Source organism: Brienomyrus brachyistius, chromosome 9 (genome assembly GCF_023856365.1).
Source record: "Brienomyrus brachyistius isolate T26 chromosome 9, BBRACH_0.4, whole genome shotgun sequence".
Taxonomy (NCBI): Eukaryota; Metazoa; Chordata; class Actinopteri; order Osteoglossiformes; family Mormyridae; genus Brienomyrus; species Brienomyrus brachyistius.
In genome coordinates this window covers 23,902,478-23,923,264 of record NC_064541.1, presented here as the reverse complement: position 1 = coordinate 23,923,264, position 20,787 = coordinate 23,902,478, and the positions used below count along the sequence as shown (strand labels likewise).

The following is a 20,787-nucleotide window of genomic DNA, read 5'->3' as shown; positions in this document are numbered from 1 at the left end:
GATGATTAAAAATTCATGTTTTAATTAAACAATTTTATAGTTCTTACTTTATAGGCGATAAAAAGGCCATTCAGAGTTTGAGATGGGTGGGAGTGAATTAATTTTCAGTGATAAAGACTCGTAGGAATGAGAAACGAGCTTCTCTCATTGTTATCCTTCTTCAAGTAGCTCACCACACATTTGCAGCTTTTGCAGAATAGGACATCAGTTCCTTGTTTTTAGCTATTTGCTGCAGTGTGAACTCCTCCCTATTTTGGTAACGCTTTGTGGAATGATGCAGTCCATCTGTTTGATCAGGTGGGGAATCATACACAGTAGCCATACTACACTACAATATAGAGTGTATATAATGTACAGTATTTTACCATTACTATTCAAAAGTGGGTTTGATTACTAAATATGTAAACCCAGAGAATAAAATTGGCACTCAGGTATATCCAACAAACCAAATGTTTTAGAACATTTTTTGGACATAGGATGCAACCATTGGGAAAGCCACGCAGCTGTTCTTTAATGGCCATATTCACGTCCTGCCTTCTGCCATGCAAGTATAGACCTCATGCTGTTCAAAAACTGGCATTTCCTTATTTGTAACGCCTCTTATTCAAGCTGCATCTAAAGGTCTTGATATAAATTTTATACTTTTCATGGTATGCCCTTTTCAGCATTACCTCTGTGGCTAAAGACATACAAAGGAAAGGAATTCTGTCCTTTTCTTCAGATATGATGGCTAAGAAATAAAAAATGCTGCCATATTCGTTTTTACAGTTTTTTTTTTTTTTTTTTTTCAAATTTACTGGCTGTTCGGAATATTTACTGGGAAATTTTAGAGGTCTCACACAGAACCAAAGACACACATTCTGTTGTTTAAAGAGCTGGATTGGAACTGGAAGGCTTACTGCAGTGGCTGGAGCAGTTTTACTGAAAAGGCAAGTGATGGATAGAAGTTCACCATAGGAACATCTTTGCACTGTGCATACTGGGTGCTAGTGAATAAACAACCTACACATCCTATAAAACTTTCATGGACACCCGAGCCGCGATTGACCACATTATGAGATCACCTTTTCAGTTCCAGAGACAAAAGTCATAGCATGGGTGGGCTGGCAGAAAATCAGTCCCATAACAATTCACTTGCCTACAAAATCATGCTGCAAACTCAATTACAAATATTTCATATGTGTTTTTAAGTGACCTGTGGCATTAGTAAGACAAATTAACGAAGATAAAGAAAAATTTATTTGCCTCAATAACGCATTCTCTCTGATTGATCTAACAATGTACACACATACTTTGAATGCTGAATGGGTGGGACTGTGTTCCATCTGAGAGAGCCCAGAATCACTCGCGCTCCCATATTGCCACGGTGGCACCGTTCACACACTGCAGTCGTGCCGCAGGCAGTTCTGCCATTTACCGTCTGCTCCATTTGTCCATCCATCCATTTTCTGAAACCACTTGTCCTATACAGGGTCATAGGGGGGGGGGGGGGGGCACAAGCCTATCCCAGAAGCTATGGGCACAAGGCGGGGAACAACCCAGAACGGGGTGCCAACCCATTGCAGGGCACACTCACACACCATTCATACACAAATGCACTGCTCGATTTGTAAAAGAATATAAAAATATTTGATCTACAGTATAGCAGTCAAAATCCTGTGTATCTACAGTACATTTAGGATAGTTGGCTACATATGTGTGCAGAAAGGTGTGAATGTGCTGTTGGACTCTTTCAGAGTTTTAAATATCTCCTGAAAAGGACATCCATCTTTGAAACTAAACTGTCAGGTGCATTAGCCTGCTTCACCAGAAGAATAAATAAACATAACCTGGCATTTTGTAGCAGTTGAAAACATCATGGACTGAAAAGCCTCCTGTCATGTTGTCCTGTCCTGTCCTGTCATTCGCCCCCCTTTTGTGTACTAGATGTGCTAAGTAATTTTAAGGCCTTTGAAGGAGTACTCTGCCCCATGCCGCAGTAGCAGCTAGCTGTGTGACGTTATGAGAGTCCTCGTGCCCTGCATTCATTCCCCAAGGGAGGCAAATCAATCAATGTGACATGATCATGTGCACCCAGCTGTTTAAATATTTATCCAGAGCAGAATATTGACTGTTATCTAACACCTGGCAAGCAGTGGATTAGTTCTGTTAGCTTTGGGTAATGGGAGGCACTTGCTCAAGGCCCCGCGAAGTGACTTTGGCAATGGGGTGGGGGCAGAAGGGTATAGTATGACAAATAGAGAGAGAGAGAGGGATCAACAGTGACAGAGGAAGGGGAAGAAAGGGTACTGACTGAAGAGGAGGAGTACGGGACATATTTCTAGTAAAGAGAGGATGTACAGTCTTGAAAAGAGGTAAAGAGGAGAATCGGGATAACACTGTGATAGAATGTGGAATAGAGAAAAGGAAGTACAAATTGAAAAATGAGTTTGACTTGAAGAAGGGAGAGAAATGATGCAAAATATGGAAGAAGAACAAAAGGAGAAAGATCCCCATGTGACTGCTGGCATTTGTCAGCATCATCTTGTTGTCCCATCCGCACGGTGCCCTTAGAGGAGTCAAATCCTTATGAACCTGCAACAAAAATATGAAGGAATAATTAGGGTATTACGAGAAAAACTAATATTGTATAGCATCTGATAAAGAAATAAAACCTACATTCTACAGGAAGTATGAAGAGAGATCTCAGTGGGCGATCTGTTGTATCTGCCCTCTAGGTGGCAGCACTAACCATATGATGAAGAGGTTTCTTTGGTAGTTTTTCTGGCTGCCTCTCCCTCTTCTTCCACTCTGAAAACCTCTGCATACTGTATCTCCCACTCTACACCCTCCCAGACTCGACTGTTGATTCCCATGTTTTATTGCAAATTTGTTTCCAATGCACATGAAATGGGGAAAGAATTGGTAAAGTAAGCACTTGTGGTATGGCAGCAAAGAAGAGCAGAGGCCACGGCAACTGTGCTAGACTGTCTGAGCAGGAGTAGGATGCAGGACAGCAAAGAACAGAGTACACGAATTAGCAGTGTCACTGAGAGACATCATGTTGGCACTGTATCGTTACAGAAACAACTGACTTCTATCCTTATATTAATGAAACAATTAATGAATAACTGCACTTGATCTCTCTGCAGCCCACGGTCTGCATGATCATTATGTGATTTCGGCCCATGCAGACATACTGGGTGCTGAGAAACACAGGTACTGGATTGATAGATGGGGGAGTTTAACAACAAAACAACAACAAAGACATCATAAACGGCCCTACATATATGTAAATACTTTATTCAATTTTACACATTCACTATCCATTGAATAGGGAATTCTAACCTCACAGGTGTATATCAGTGCTTTCCCATAGTCTTCTGAATAATATATTCAATTTCAGTGAGCTTTGGAAAAAGAAGACAATTAAATTAAAATTTTGGAAAACAAGTGAAATTTGAAACCATACAAATTAACAGAACTTTGAGATTAAAAAGACAGCATAATTATTTTATGTCCAATGTAATTTGCTTTGTATTCCTTGTGTTTTGTGCGCTATGGGAATTCTCATAGAAGCTTATTTGATGATTTTGTTTGTCTAGGGCAACAGGGTGCGATGTATCTCAGTGAATAGAGAGGAACGATGGGGAAGCAGTAGAGAGGCCGTATCGGGGGGGGTCGGTCACCCCACCTCTCCCTGCATCCCCTTATCTGTTAATTAAACAGTACGGCTATTAGGTGGGGTAATGAAAGTCTGGTGCCAGCCAAGCTGTGGAGTGGAGAAGGAATAATGAGGGAGGTGGGGGTTTAGCTTGGGGGGCAGCACTGACAGTCCATCTCCTGATGGAGCCGGGGGGGGGGGGGGGCTCAAGTTACGGACACGCCATCGATTCCGACGGGGTGACTCGGCAGGCCTGTGGCCTGTCGATAGCGTCCTTGGTATGGCTGAAAGGTGATATGCCCGCCATCACAAACAGGGCCTCGTTACAGCCTTCTTGAAGGAAGCTAAGGTGACTTTCAGTGATATGCGGAGTGGCTAGAGTACAGCAGGTGACAGGGTCTGAGAGGGTACAAGCTTTGGGTTCAGCAAATATGCTGAAACCTGCACCACTCTGGCTGCCTATTTACTGTAATGTGAATTTAGCTACTACAAACACATTTTTGTTTTAAGGACAAAATCTGGGGTGTGATAAATGCTTGGATGTCTGAAGACCACCTCCATGGCTTGTGATTCTAATCTTAGCCATCTTTTGTTTGAAATAGTTCAATGGCTCCTTGTCAGCATGACTCTCAATGGGGAAATGATATCACTCTTCCCTGGAGATGGTGTGTAAAATGGGTTTAAATCTGAAAAGTGGAGGGGGGGGGTCCATGTTGTTCATGGCTATTAAACTGTAAATAGGGCAGAACTAATGTATGTTTTACATTGAGGGTCAGTGAGGAATAAGGCAAGAGAGAAAGAAATGGAAAAGACTGAATGATACTGAAAGAAAGAAAGAAAAAAGAAAGAAAGAAAGAAAGAAAAAGAAAAATAAAAAAAGAGGAGAAAAGAGCAGAGAAAGGAAGGTGAAAGATGAGTAACGGGATTTTGGATGTGGAAGGGATGATAATCACGTCCAGTCACAGACTGAAAAATCACCCACCAAGGCTAGAAAAAAACCCTATCTTAAACCACTGAAAGAATTGTGAAATGTCCTTGGGAGAGAGGGAAAACAATAGATTATTCTTCTACTTTCTTTATATTTCCTTTTTACATAAAGCGTGATCACTGAGTGGAAAAACAGCTAATCCTCTTGTTTCATTTTTCACTCAGAAAAGAATGTTATCTCCAAATTGAATTTTTCAAGGCACTCATTAAACATTTTTTTTTCTCACTCTGCTCCTTTACAGAGGATACATTTGTTAAAATTATGCTATGGGTACTGAAATGTTTCAGGTGGAATGGCATGGTTATCCTGAACCCATGTTAGGTTAGACTTGCAGCCACCTACATGCATTTCTATTATAATTTCGAATAGGGTGGTACAGTTATTATCAGAGAAAGCCAGATCTCTACTAGTCAGTTCATTGTAATGCCCACTCATCAGTCCTTTTTCATTAATATGCTATCCATTTAAATCCATCCTGATCTGGAGGCAGCCCTGGAAAATGTAAGATGCGGCAGAGACAGGACACCAGTGGATCACAATAATTTTGTCTCAAAAATGTTGTGTTGCAGGCTGGCAAAAGCAATTTCACGGCACATCAACAGAAATGCCTTTTTTGAGTCATCAAAAGAAACAATACACAACATAAAATATAGTGACCCTAAATGTGTTTTCCTTAAGGTTACATGGCATGGTTTTCCAGATCAGAGATCAGACTTCCTTAAGATAAAGGGACAAACACATGGAAATTGGTGGTAAACTGATGACCACGGATGTATTGACCCAGAGTTACTTACATTTACTGAAACTTTTATTCAAAACAATGTTTAAGTAAGGCAAATATAACATTACAGACAAACATGCTGTCACAGAGTGGACTAGGCTTTAGTGCGACTAGGCTGAGCTTCCAGTGAATGTGTAACCGGTTTTGGAGCAGGTTTTACACAACAACTTCCAACAAACTTATTGCCACTGCTCAAGCATTGTGTCACCTAATGGAATACTTCTAAAAAGACCAGCTCTAGAAGGAGTCCAGTTTCACATTTTTGCATACAAATACATAGAACACTAAAAAGGATTCTGTCAGAATGAAACCAGTGTACAGTAGCCCCTTGGATAACAAACATAATCTGTTCCAAATTCTGTACGTTAATCAAAATGTTCGTTAATCAAATTAATTATTCCCATAAGGAATAATGGGAAATGAAATAATCCGTTCCAGGTCTAGTATAAAAACCCACTTTTATTGGTAAATAATGCACGAAAGGTTTGTTTAAAAACGATAAACAATAAAATATATATTAAAAAAAACTATTATTTTACTTTGCATAATAAAGTTGACATCAGGGGCTTGCTGGAATGGACAGGAATCCCCTCCAAATACTTCGGGTCTTTGTCCGAGAAAATGTGAACAAAACAAAGCGTGGGTATCGTTTATGAGGCTATAGAGTGGAGCGTTCAGTTAGTCCACCCAGAAAGCGCTCGCAGATGGCGCTCAGTCTCTCACCCAGCCATTGAATGACTGGCCGACGGTTCGCTAACCGCGTTTGTGTTCGTTGTTCAATACTGTTCAAAAATGTTTGTTAAGTGCGTTGTTCGTTAATATAGACGTTCGTTAAGCAAGGGCTGACTGTATTCCTCGAACAGCCCTGTACTCCCCATCTAATCTGTACTCCTCTTACTATCTAGAAGTACATTTCGGATCTTGAAATATGAGTCAATAAATGTACTATTACACAAATGTGTTGAGTTCTAGTTGTACAGTATATAAGTCTGAAAGTACACCTATTCAGTTATTGCACATTCCCCTTACATGCCAATTTGCACAAACCTTCCCCACAAATAAGATAGTTCGCTGTATGTCTATGTGAATGTTTAAATATTCAGGTCCTAAATGTAATTTATTTTGTTTAAATGTCTAAATATTAATATTCTATTTATTTCTTATTTGAACCATGACCAAAATTTTCTGTAACGTGACAAGAACCGTAACACACACCAATAGTATATACGGAGCCCTGTATGTCATGCCCTGCTTGTTCGATCCTCTCGTGAGCCACGCAACTTCCTTAACCTAGTGTGAAATCCTGATGTCACCAGCTGTTTCCTTTTATTTCCTTTAAGTCCTGTGTATTTAAGTGCTTCCCTGTTAGTCTTTCCCCAGTCCTGTCATTAACGTCATTTAGTCTGGTAAAGTCTGAAGTCTGTATGTGTACCTCGCTTTATTGTTTTCCACAATAAATCCCTTGTTTCCCGATACCTGGTCTCCCTTCTCCTGCCTTCGTGACGTGCCTTCACTCCAGCTCATGACAGAATGACAGGACTCTTCCAGGAAACAAAGTTACCCCCCTGACCGAGGATCGTTACTTCGGCCTGGTTGATGAGGTGACGTACTGGCTCACACAGCCTGAAGTCTGGGAAGACGTGCATCTCACTGGAGAGCTGTACGATAATCTTAGACAGCTGTTAAGGAGAGTGGCGGAGTTGAGGACCCGGCTGGTAACTCACAACAGAAGGATGTGCCCCAATCCGCCGCCGGACCTCCCCAAAATGCCCCAACCTCCGCCGACAACAGCTAGCCATAAGAAGAAGAAGTGATGTTTGCGCTGCCGCTACCCTGGAGGATTGCCCATGGCTGCGAACATCAGCAGCACGCCCCTTTCCGGGACCGCATCTGACCTTAACTGGGGCCAGAGCAATGGAGGATGCAATCCCGAGGATCCCCAAGTTCCCAAAGAAGGCAACAACCCCTGCTATGGCACAAACACCAGGTCCGGCCCCCGAGGTTCCTGACCCACTGGCTCCGCCCCCCGCCAGTTCCTGCTCCAGTGCCTGTGTTTCCGGCTTCAGTCCCTGTGGTTCGTGCTCCTGCTCCCGTGGTTCCTGATCCTGCTACTCCGGACCCAGACCCCATGACCCTGACCCTGAGCCATCGCTCCTACTCCCTTAGTGGATGCGGAGGCGGAGCTCGAATGGGACCTCTCTGGGATTATCCTGACTTCTCCAGTGACTCCCTCTGGGGGATCACCCCAACCACTGCCCCAGCATTGTTGATCCATCTCTCGGTCTGCCACAGTGGATGGGGACACCTGCGCCGGGGCCGTGTTCCACCCGCCCAGCCCCCTGGCTTGCCTTTGGTCTCTCTGGCTGTGGCTTGATGGTTGCCTGCGGTTCCCCGGGCTCCTGCTTGGCGGTCGCCTATGAGTCCCTCTTCGATGCCTCGTTGGTCGCCTTCGGCCTTGCCTCTGGAGCCTCGTCAATCGCCTGCAGGTCTCCCAGCTCTGACTCCTCGATCACCTGCGGGTCGCCCTGCTCCGGCTTGTCGATTGCCGGCTGGGACTGCACCCTCGCCTGCCGCGGCTTCCACTCCCTTCTTGCTTCCTCTGGTGTCCCCTTCTGCTCCCTCCTCGCCTCCTTCATCGAGTCCACCATCTTCCCCCTCACTCCCTTCGGTGTCCCCTTACACTCCTACATTGTGGTCGCCAAGGATCCCTTTGGCTCCGTCCTTTTGGTCACCTGTAGCCCCTATGGCTTCCGCTTCTCACCCGGTAGGGTCCCCTCGGGCTCCCCATTTCCCCCCGTCCTTTGCCTTCCTGCCTCTTGGTTCTGTTCCCCCTTTATCTGCTCCTTGTCCCTCTGCTTCTCCATTGTTCACTCCTGGTCCCTTTGTTCCTCCGGTTGGTGTTCCCCCTGTGTTTCCTTTTTTGGTGCCCCTCTGCCTATCTGCTTTTCCTGTGATTTGTCAATTGTTGTTTTGGTTTTTAACTTTGTGCCTGTTCTGTGTATCCGTCCTGTTCCCGGTACCCCATTAATGGTCTTGTTTTTGTTTTCCAGGTCCCGTGTCCCCGGTCTTGTCCCATTGCTCCCCTTAGGCATACCCGGTGTGTGCGCCTTTGGGGGTGGGAGGGAGGGTTATGTCACGCCCTGCTTGTTCGATCCTCCTGTGTGCCATGCCCCCTCGTTAACCTCGTGTGAAATCCCAATGTCACTAGCTTTTTCCTGTTACTTACAATTGATCCTGTGTATTTCAGTCTGCATTTGTGTTTGTTTCCCTAGTCCTGTCATTAACGTTGTTTAGTCTGGTAAAGTCTGAAGGCTGTCTGTGTACCTAGCTTTATTGTTTTCCACAGTGAATCCTGTTACGTCCACTCTCCAGGCGCACGAGCAGCGAGCGGGGAAGCAGATCACGGAACCACAGAAGTCCAGCAAATGGGGTTTATTGTAGGCACAGGTACAAGGACAACATCACAGACATTAATGACCGATCTGGGGAACTGACTCAGACGCAGACTGATATACACAAGACAAAGCCGAAATCAACAAGAAATTGCTGGGCACAATCGGGGAAGCACACGTGGATGATCAGGGGGACGTGGCACACATGAGGACTGGACGCACAGGTCATAACAGAACCCCCCCCCCCCAAAGTCACGCACGCTAGGCGTGCCCCAAGAGGAACAGCGGACAGGATAAGACCAGGAGCACAGGACATGGAAAACAAGAGCAAAACCATCAACAAGGGATTGGGAACAAAACAGACACACAGAACAGGCACAGGGGCAAAAGCCAAGACAACACCTGACAAAGGATGGGAAATGCGGACAGAAAGATGAGAAAAGGAGGCACGGAGGAAACAGGCAGAACGAAAGGGGCAGGAGTGAATGGAGGGAATACAGGGGGACAAGGAGCAGAGACGGAAGGAACACCAGGACCAGGAGCAGAGACAGAGAAACAAAGCAGAAAGGACGGGGGACAAAGGGGAGCCCGAGGGAGCTACAGGGTGGCAGCCAGAGGGGCCGCAGGCGACCGGGAGGCCGGAGTAGGAGGGGACCTTGGAGGGGCCAAGGAGGTAGGGCGAGGGAAAGGTGAAGGGGACGAGGAGGGAGCCAGAGGGGGCACTAGGGGAGGTTACAAGGGAGCCATTGGGGACACTGGCAAAGGTAAGGAGGGAGAGGGAGGGGGAGCTGCAGCAGGCGACGGCGTAGCCACAGCAGGCCAGGGCAACGTCCACCGACACGCTGGATTCCCCAAGGAGGAAGGAGCGATGGTCGAAAAGGCCGGGACCTTCTCGGGGACATGGACCAGAGTCATGGGCACCGGGACAGGAGCCATTGGGGCAATAGACACAGGAGCCGGAGTCACAGAGGTAGCTGCAGGAGCTGCAGGCGGAGGCAGAAGGACCTCGAGTGGAGAAGTGGGCAGAGGTGGGACCTCGGGCGGAGCGGAGGCGGCTGAGCCAGTAAATCACCTCCCTGAGCAGGCCGATGCGTTGGCTTTCAACCAGTGGAGGTGTGTCTTCCTGGAGATTGGTTATTCTGTTACGTCCACTCTCCAGGCGCCTGAGCAGCAAGCGGTGAAGCAGATCACGGAACCGCGAAGTCCAGCAAACGGGGTTTATTGTAGGCACAGGTACAAGGACACGGTGGACAACGTCACAAACATTAATGACCGATCTGGGGAACTCAAACACAGACTGATATACACAAGACAAAGGCAAATTCAACAGGAAACAGCTGGGCACACGTGGATTATCAAGGGGGTGTGGCACACACGAGGACTGGACGCGCAGGTCATAACAAATCCCTTGTTTCCTGACACCTGGTCTCCCTACTCATGCCTTCACGACATGTTTTCACTCCAGCTCATGACATTGTAGGGTCAAGGACAATTTTTTTTTCCAAATGATGTACTTCATAGTATTCGTTATTTGTGTTCTTGCCTAAAGTGGACTCAAGGGCAGAAGCTAGAGTGAAGTATGAGAATACTATCTATTTTATTGTAGTATTTTTTTTCCAGTCAGATTCGTGTAATAATACATAAATCCATTCTTATTTTATTTATTATTTATTATTTTACTTTATTAATGGACAAAAACTACTCTTTGTGGTCATTTTGTTATCATTACATATTTAAGTATAAGGTAGTTTTATTTACTTATTTGTAAATAAAATTCAGGAATATTTTTTTTACAGAATTGTTAAAAACTATGTTCAGATTCACTGCAGTTCAAAGACTTCCTCCTTCCAGTAAATGGGCTTGTTTTCTTTAGATTTTGTGAGCTCAATTTAGTATTTTGTGGGCACATTAACCTTCTGAGATCTAGGGGTAGAGAACACACTTTCACTGACTGGGGCATGGTCACACATTTCATTCAATATCATAAACTTAATTCATGGCAAATAATTATTTCTTCTATATTTGTTTAGCATTATACTCATCTTTATTTTAATGTTCTTTGTAAATATGTCAGATTTATATGAAGTTTGTAATTTGACATCAAAGTACAGACATTGCAAAATGCAGTTTGGAAGACTTGCAGAAACATTATAAAAGTACATAATAAGCAATGGTGAAAGTTTGTTTTGATCCGAGATATCTGATCACCAAAGTCTTGGCTACATGAAGATGACTAAATAGTGCAGTTGCAACATTCAGTTGGATAAAAAAATAAGAAAAACCTAACTCATGTCACTATTGCTGTGCCGTCAACTCCAGAAGGTTACACTAAATTACATGCATGGTTTAGGAATCATGCAACTAAAATAATACAAAAAAAACTCTCCGTGGCCCCTCCAGGGCTCTGCAGGTATAACTGTCTGACTACCATCTCATACAGATACATACAGACCACACTGTGATTTTCTGGGATCAAATGGTGCTGCTATGTAGATGTTTTTTTGATCGTGCACATACATCAATCAGCTATGACATTAAAACCACCTGCCTAATTTTGTGTATGTCCACCTTGTGTTACCAGAACAGCTATGACCCTTTGAGGTATGGTATCCACATGATTTCTGAAAGTGGTGTGTGGTGTCTGGTACTAAGATGATAGCAGCTGGTCCTTTAAGTCCGGTACTGTAAGTGGTGTGGAATTTTGAGACCAAGTCAACTGTTTTTTATGTTCTTCAAACCATTCCTGAACAATTTTTGTAGTGTGGCAGTGCACATTATCCTGCTGAAAGAGGCCATTGCCATCAGGGAACTCCATGAAAGGGAGTACTTAATCTAAACAGTGTTGAGGTAGGCAGTACGAGTCAAAGCTTCATCCACATGAATACCAGGACCCAAAGTTTCCCAGCAGAATATCTACCAGAGCATCACACTGTTCCGCCCAACTTACCTTTTTCCCATAGTGCATTCTGGTGCCATCTCTTCCTCTGGTAAACAACATATATGCACCCGGTGTCATCGACATGATGTAGCACAAAACGTGACTCATCAGACCAGGTCACCTTCTTCCATTGCTCCATGGTCCAGTTCTGATGCTCACGTGCCTATTGTAGTGAACAGGGGTCAGCATGGGCTCTCTGACCAGTCTGTAACTTTACAGCCCCATACTCAGCAAGCTGGATAAGAAGGACGCGAAGCAAGCTGCAATCCACTGTGTGTTCTGTCATGGCCAACATTAACTTTTTCAGCAGTTTTTCTCCTGTGGAATCAGACCAGGCAGGCTAGCCTATGTTCCCCATGTGCATCAGTGAGCCTTGGGCACACTTGACCCCAATGCTGGTTCACAGGTTGGCCTTCCTAGGACATAATAAATGTTATTCATTTCTCATGTTGGTGGTTTTAATGTTATGTTTGATTACAAGCTGAACAACTCCTTCACAGTCACACTAGAGTGTATATAAAATTTGTATAATGCATCAGATCCCAAACTTGTGAAAACTAAACATGAGCAAACAAAGAGAAAGCTGTTATATCAGAATTTTATCTTTGTAAATAAGCATATAATTATTATTGCGCATTCCATTCGAGGGGTAGCATACTGCATCCTAATGAAAATATTACCATTATACCACCTAAGCCTACCCTACACACACATATTAAAAGCTCCCACAATAAATTTAGCTGAATTCACCACAATGAATTTGGCTACCAGAATAGAGTAATTACATCAGAGTTATGTTCAGAAGGTCAAGCACAGTTCCAGTTCATCACCCATACAATGCTTTTGCAATATTTGAAAAAGATCCATGAAATACTTCTTGAGTTATCTCGTTCACGGGTTCAAATGTCTGACACTGCCCATTTCTATCCCTATGCGGAACTGCTTCAGTTTTAGGGTGATCTATCTCAAAATTTAATCAGTTCCAGTTCGTCACCCTCTGCGTCTGCAGAAAAGTTTGAAAAAGGTCTCTCAATTACTTTTAGAGTTATGGTCTTAAGAAACTGTCTGCAGGTGTGGATCGGTTCCAAAAACATATGTAGCATATGAGAAACCAAAAATAGCAGGATCATATTGTCCTGTGGCATTGCTAATCACATTTTTCTAACCTCTTGGGACAAATTAAATCTAATACCACCATTTTTTAAGGATGTTCTTTCCCTTCCCTCTTGGATAATATCTTAGTCACTCCTGGGATTTGATATTCATGTGAATGCTACACAATGCTATTTTAGGACTGGATGCATCTATAACAGCTTTGAATGTTCTAAATAGTAGTCTTTTGTTGACAAGTTCAATCATTCCAGTAAAAACAATTCTTCTAACCCGTTCAAGCACAAGCAAATGGGTATTGGTATTCAGCTTTGTAGAAATCACCCTGCAGCACTAGTTAATCTCACTCATGAACTTCTTGTGACCCATATAACTGAACATGCAGTAAAACGCATAAGGTGCATGTGTTAAAATACAAAAGCAATAATTCTGATTTAAAGCCTGAATAGGCTTTAAGAGTCCAAGTGCCATTACCTGTGGTGTTTTGATAATGGTGTGAGATGTTAAATGTACTATTTTAAATGGCCCATCCTTTCTCAGAATGGACAGCATGAATGTGTGGGTTTGTATTCCAGGTGGGTGGAGCTGGTGGAGCCACTGGGGAGAGTGTAGCAGTGACTGCGGGGGCGGGGTTCAGACAAGGAGTCGGACATGCCATGCATCCCCAGACCAGCCCCACCTCTGTGAGGGTGTGGTTGAGGAGGGCCGGCCCTGTAACCCACAGCCCTGCATTGGTGAGTGCCTTTATCTTCATTTTTGCTTTATTTTTCTTTTTAACGCTACATAGTTCCTTCTCAGCTGTCTTATCAAAATCAGATTGAAAGAAAAAATCCTGTAGCCAGAGGCAGTCTGCAGATGTTATGTGCTTTTTTATTTCTTGTTTGATCAACATTCTAGCATCCTGTACGTGCTGCACATGGGCCAGGGTTTTAGGTAGGAAATGGCTCACTGGTGTCTCGGTTGTTCGTAAACTGTAAACTGGAGGCTATAAAGCTTCATTCAAGTTTTCATGGACATTATTATACTCCTCCAGTGTTTTGTTTATGGTTAAACCTTTATCAGAAGGTAAATGTATGAAGTGTTAATGCTTAATAAATAATGCATGTTCATATGCTTTTATAGACTGGATCAGTCCAAGGGCTCCATGATTTCTGTTGCCTTGTGTTTCTTTTCTGTTTTATGAACAAGATAAATGTATGCAAAAATGCAGGATGGCCTACAGATACCCTCAGTGAGAGCATGATGTGGGGGAGGTAAGGCCATCACAGCATTCTTGCTAACTTCCGGGCTCACCCTAAACCGCAGGCAAAGTACGCTACACCTCCCGGAGCCAGTCCCTTCGTTCTATTGATAGCCGTCGCCGGGACGATGCTGACAAACCTCGCTATGGACTTCTAGCTCCTCAATCAGGTAAGATGATGTTTGAGATTCCACATATCAGTCTCAAAAGGGAGACTGAGATTTTTTTAAGCCAAATCTTATGTTTAACTTTTATCTTATTGTTCTAATGTTTGTTGTTTCAGTAGAATGGAATTCAGTCCTATCTGCACAAAAATATGTCGATGTGTCCAGGTGTCTTTTTTTATATATATCACACTGGGGTGACTGATTTCACACAAAAATATACACTAGCTAGTAATAATTCTTGAGCTAATATTTACTCAGGTATATCTTTTGTAGGCATATTTTCCATTTGTTTTTTAATCATCTGGTGTATCTTATAAAGGGTAATATTGTGATGTATGAGGTTGCGCAGTCTAAGGTCTCAAAACTGTGGCTGGATTCCCCTTAGACTGATTATGGATTAACACATTTTACATTCGATCAGTGAAGCAGATGATTTCATTTTGCATGATATTGGAAATCAGAAAATATACTTGCGTCTCTGCAATTATTTTAAATTTAAAAAGAAGAGTGATGCACCTACATCGTTATCAGTTCAGTATGCACAATGAAATAAATGGATAAGTTTACAACTCTTCAACACGGAAAACATCATGCTAATTGTGACTGTGAGTTGGTTATGGCTTATTTTGATTACAATCAATCATAATTGGCAGTTTGTAAGCATTTTATTTACCCAATAAATTACATTAACTCTGGAGAGGGATATGAAGTCAGGTATCTTGCTGGAAACAGATCCAATACACACTAACCTATTTGAGATAATATCTTATGAATATGTGTACAACCAGAGCAAGGCATAAACAGGCACTCCAAATTAGTCTCCCCATGGCTTTTAAGGGACATTCCGATGGGGCCAAAAACATAATTATGACTGTAAGGATGTTTATTGCTACAAATATGCCTCCATCACCATACTTAGTACAGACAGACTGTGATATATATATATATAGATAACACTCAGATAACATTGTTCAGAAGACCCCAACTGTCTGCAGAGTCAATAGCTACAGACCTCCAAACTTCATGTGGCCTTCACATTAGCTCAAGCCTTACATCACCAAGTGCAATGCAAAGTGACGGATACAGTGGTGAGAAGCATGCTGCCACTGGATTCTAGAGCAGTGGAGACATGTGCTCTGGGGTGAAGAATCATGCTTCTCTGTCAGTCCGATGGAGGAGTCTGGGTTTGGTGGTTGCCAGATGGACGGTACTTGCCTGACTGCGTTGTGCCAAGTGTAAAGTTTGGTGGAGAGGGGATTTGGTTGGGGGCTTGTTTTTCAGGGGTTAGGCTTGGCCCCTTAGTTCCAGAGAAAGGAACTCTTAATGTTGCAGCATTCAAAGCCATTTTGGACAATTTCATGCTCCCAACTTTGTGGGAACAATTTGAGGATGGTCCCTTCCTATTCCAACATGACTGTGCACAAAGCAATGACTGTGCACCAGTGCGCAAAGCAAGGTCCATAAGGACATAGATGAGCTAGTCTGCAGTGGAGGAACTTAACTGGCCTGCACAAAGGTTTGACCTCAACCTGATAGAACGCCTTTGGGATGAATTAGAGCGGAGACTGTGACCCAGGTCTTCTCGTCCAACATCAGTGCCTGACCTCACAAATGCTCTCCTGGAAGAATGGTCAAAAATTCAAATAAACACACTCCCAAACCTTGTGGACAGCATTCACACACACACATATATATATATATATATATATATATATATATATATATATATATATATGTATGTATGTGTGTGTTGGGAGCGGGGTGTATGCACACATTTATTCTATATGTATTATGTATATAATATGATTTGTTATGCATATTTTATGTGCAAATAAGCGTCTCATAGGTTTTGTTATTCACACACATTGACTGATGCATTGCTCTTGATTTACAACTGCTCCTAATTGTGTATGTGTTTGCACTTTTAATAATGAACAATTTGAAAACAAATTCTGTTTTCCCTGCTGTACCAAAATTGCACCGAACCATGAACCCAAAACTGAGGTTTGTACTGAACCATGAATTTTGTGTGCCATCACACCCCTAATACTCTTGGAGACCTTGATAATATGTCTGAGTACTGTGTATACCCTACAACTCCTATATGGCTGCTCGAGATGGTGTTGCAAAACAAGGCATTGATTGGAGGGCTTTAATTGGTTTTTGGTATTATGTTACAAATGAGGAATTTGCCAAATTCATATCAGAAATGAAAGATCAAGTTCAAGGCAGAAAAATGTTTGTGCTCCGGTAAAATCAGGATGTGAGTCCTCCACAGCCACGCTATTGTCCTGTCCCACTAGTATCTCCCATTCTCCCAACAGCAGCCATAGCTGCATGTGATCCTACTTCTTGTTTCTTCCCCCCCCCACAGTGGACTCAGCAGGGGAGGAGTGGTCCCCCTGGAGCGTGTGCTCAGCCACATGTGGTGAGGGCTGGCAGAGCCGTACGCGCTTCTGCGTCTCGTCCTCATATAGCACGCAGTGCAGTGGCCCACTCCGGGAACAGCGGCCCTGCAACAACTCCGCTGTCTGTCCCGGTAAGAGCCTCTGCCCAGCTCCGAACATTCGGCCCCCTCTACAGATCACACCTGCCTGAAAATTTTTTTCCTGTAATGGGATAGGCTGTTTTTCAGACCATTTCTACATGGTGTTCAGTTATGTGTCTATGAAGGATAGTGAAGATGTTAAGGGATAGGAATCTTGTGATTTCTTGCGGGGCGTGCATGTGAGTGCCAGAGCAGCTTTCTCTGCAGAAGTAGGAGTGGGAGGGTCAAGCCTCCTCGTTCCTTGTTACATCATAGATTGTTTTATTTGGAGTTTTTAAAGTCATCCAATACATTGTTAGAAGAATCTATCTAGCTGCATGAAATCACATATAGGATCATGAATGTGCTGTATTATAGTTTGGTGTTTTTTTTAATCAGGCCCTTTCTGTGTCATTGCAGTGCACGGCACTTGGGACGAGTGGTCCCCATGGAGCTTGTGCTCATCCACCTGTGGCCGTGGATACAGGGACCGAACACGCACATGCAACCTGCCACAGTTTGGTGGGGACCCCTGCATAGGCCCTGACAAGCAGACGAAATTTTGCAACATTGCTGTCTGCCCAGGTGAGCTGCTTTCTAGTCTGCATTGCAAAAATGTCACAGTAGTCCCCTTGTCACTGTTTCTTTCTGTGTATTCTGCATTGTTTTTATGCCACATTGTCCTTTGTGGCTCAGTGATTATTATGGTCACCTCCAGGGTTTGAATGCTACCTCTTCTCCGGGTGGCGGAACGTGCACATTTTCCTATAAAATGAGAATTTCCTCCAGCTTCTCTGGTGTCCTCCCAGTCCAATGACCTGTGGTTAGGGTAGCTGACATCTGTGCATTGTGTGTGTGCATGTGCCCTGTGATGGACTGGCATCCCATTCAGACTATACCCCAGCCTCGTGGACAGGCTCCCCCCTGTGACCCTGAGCAGGATGAGTGGTCAGAAGCTGTATGGATCTATTCATTGTACAGTAAAAATATTCCATCAGTATGACACAAAGTCTTGACTTGATAAAAATCTTAATATGTCACAAGGAAAAATAAAATTGCTTTTCCACTAAAACAGTACACTACTACAAATCAAATTAATAAAAACCAGATCAACAGAATGCTTTATTTGATCAGCTAATAAAAACATGTATTATGCTGTATGCCAGAGATTTTTGGGGTTCACAGGCACAAATTATAAAATGGACAAATATTTAGCAAGTAACACCCAAAGAGTTAATGCTCGTCCATCAGAGAGTGCATAATTCATGCATAATAACAGAAATACTCACAGAAATGAATTCATGTGACCACGTGTCTTTGTACTGTGGGAGGACAATGAAGTACCGTAAAGAACCCCACTCATACTCATGGAGAACATGCTAGAATTCCACACAAACACTCCAGGCGATTTTATTTCTTAATGTGTTTGTTATCATACATAGTTAATGATATTTGATTAAATGCTATGGTAAAGTAAATGGTTAAGTTCTTGAAAAAAAAAATCTTAGAAAAATTACGGAAAAGAGACATTAGCGTCAAAATGTGGGCTTGTATCGCATTTCTAAAGTTAATAGTGACTCTGAATGAAATCGTATATAATTCCTGGTGGGAAAAAAAAAGAAATGAAAAACTAGTAGGGGTTACCAGTGAGCAAAGAAAAGGCTTACCTAATGAGCTGGAACTGGAAGGAAATGAATGGAGCGCTCTAAAGGACTCGGCAATTAACCTAAGCTTATTTGTTTTGTTGCTTGTTTGACAATGCACACACCAGGCATCATTCATAGTCACATTAGACCAAGCTGACAGTGCAGGGCCTTTACACTGAAAAGAACAGGATATCACAGCCAAGGGGATTTTATATAAAAGGCACAGTGGGAGGGTCTGTGGTGGCAGATGGGCGCAGGGTGGAAGGTGAGAAAATGACATTCATACAAACACAAGTACTCCCACCTGAAGAAGCACTTTCCAGAAAGAAAGTCAAATACTGAAGTTCTAAAGATATTTTATTCCTCTTTGACCTTCAGCATTTAGCAAGCTAAGTATCCAGGAGGAAAATCAAATCTTAACATATAGTGATCACTGAAAATCCAGGAACTCAAAGTAATTATTAAGATGGTGTGTTGGTCAAATTGAATATTTTTTCCCAATTTATACTGGGTCTTCTATCATTTTCTTCATTAAGTAATTCATTATAAAATCTTAGCAGATTATGATAAAAAGACTGCAGGTCACAGCCAGTGGCCTGCTAATGGTCTGATGTATCGGCAGTTTTTCTGAGATTTTGGATGGGTGATTGAAAGTTGTCTTGTTTTGTCTTTTAACTTTTTTTTTCATCCAGTAGACAGTACAGTTATCATGGTTAACTAATGGAAAACAAATGTTAATGGAACATCCTGGAATAAAATGGCCTTTTTGCTTTGCTGAATTAATTAGACAGACAGACAGACAGACAGACGGATAGATAGATAGATAGATAGATAGATAGATAGATAGATAGATAGATAGATAGATAGATAGATAGATGTTCATTTTTCAAAGGAACAAACAGAGAGTGGCTATAATCCTGTCTTCTCCAACATCTTCCCACCCTGCTGCCCTCTAGTGGATGGTGTCTGGAGTGACTGGTCGGACTGGAGCTCATGTTCTGCCTCCTGTGCCAATGGCACCATGCAGCGCACCCGTGAATGTAACGGACCCTCCTATGGGGGTTCTGAATGCAGGGGTGAATGGCTGGAAACGCAGTCATGCTTCCTGAGGGACTGTCCCGGTAAGTTCACCTTCCTCTCCCCTCTCCTTGTCTGGAGCTAATCGGCAGGAGCAGATCATACTTTTAGGATGCCGTTTTCCTTCAACTTTGCCATCGTTTAATCGATTCACGATTGTGATGTTTTGATATGTGCAGTGGATGGGAAGTGGCAGGTGTGGACCGCATGGGGCAGCTGCGGCAAGACCTGCGGAGGTGGAAGTCAGAAGAGGCAGAGGGCCTGCTATGGACCCTTCTATGGAGGGGAGCCATGCCCTGGGGACCGTGAGGAGCTACGGGAATGTAATGAGAAGCGCTGTCCGGGTGGGTCCCTCCACCCCTGCCTCCCCTGTCCCTCACTGCTTGTCTGTTCAGCCTTTGTATCTGCCTTGTTATCTGATTGATCTGCCTGCTTCCTGAAGCTGGATATACAGTATGCCTGACATCAAGCAGTGCTGACATGGGCACAGACATTTCGGTACAAGACCGACCACTGTCAGGGAGCTCATTTATGGGCTGCAAGAAGGAGAAGGTGGTGTGACAGCCAGAGTATGTTGTGTTTTTGTGTGGGAAGCTGCCAACGACTGAGAGAGTGGGTGCACTGAAGAGGAGGCGCTACAGGAACAACACAACGCATTTACACTTTTGTATGTTGCCATGTGCATGAGTGCGGCCTCTGTGAGCTTCTGTGAGAATGAACAGTAATGATCCAGTGAGCCGTGCCAGCTGATTTGATTTTGAACAGCAGGAATATTTCGAATATTTCATCACCAATGTGTCTGCGTCTTGTTGGAGTCCATGTGGGAGGAAGTGCATGGGTGTGCGTTTACATGTTTTGTCCATTTAGAAAATTGCACATCTGATTTGTGACAGTGTATTCATAATTACAGAGCCTCACGAGATCTGTGATGAGGAGAACTTCTCTAATGTGGTGTGGAAGAGGACCCCTGCTGGTGACACTGCAGCAATACGCTGCCCTCCCACCGCCTCTGGTCAGACTATGCTTCTGTTAGCCTGTTACCACTTGAAATTAGACCTAATGCTGAGCACTACAGATATTGAATGGCTGTGATATTAATCAGGAATGTACATGAACAGGGCTCATACTGCGTCGGTGCACCTTGGACAAGGAGGGCATCGCCTACTGGGAGAATCCGACTTACATCAAGTGCATTTCCAATGATTACCTGCATATACAGATGATGGTACGCTACTCGTATGTACACTCCTGGGCAAAAAAAGAGGAGAAACCTAAAAT

General features: G+C 43.5%; 1 protein-coding gene across 3 annotated transcripts in view; it reads left to right on the top strand.

Moving 5' to 3' along the window:
* The window catches only part of adgrb1a (adhesion G protein-coupled receptor B1a), a 90,867-nt gene that overhangs the window by 27,769 nt on the left and 42,311 nt on the right, over positions 1-20,787 (top strand). For all 3 annotated transcript variants that reach the window (XM_049026070.1, XM_049026067.1, XM_049026068.1), the window contains exons 3-10: positions 13,428-13,586; positions 14,158-14,262; positions 16,634-16,798; positions 17,207-17,371; positions 19,389-19,553; positions 19,689-19,853; positions 20,420-20,521; positions 20,628-20,734. In XM_049026070.1, the coding sequence (XP_048882027.1) occupies positions 13,428-13,586; positions 14,158-14,262; positions 16,634-16,798; positions 17,207-17,371; positions 19,389-19,553; positions 19,689-19,853; positions 20,420-20,521; positions 20,628-20,734 (1,133 nt within the window). The remainder of the gene's footprint in view (positions 1-13,427; positions 13,587-14,157; positions 14,263-16,633; positions 16,799-17,206; positions 17,372-19,388; positions 19,554-19,688; positions 19,854-20,419; positions 20,522-20,627; positions 20,735-20,787) is intronic.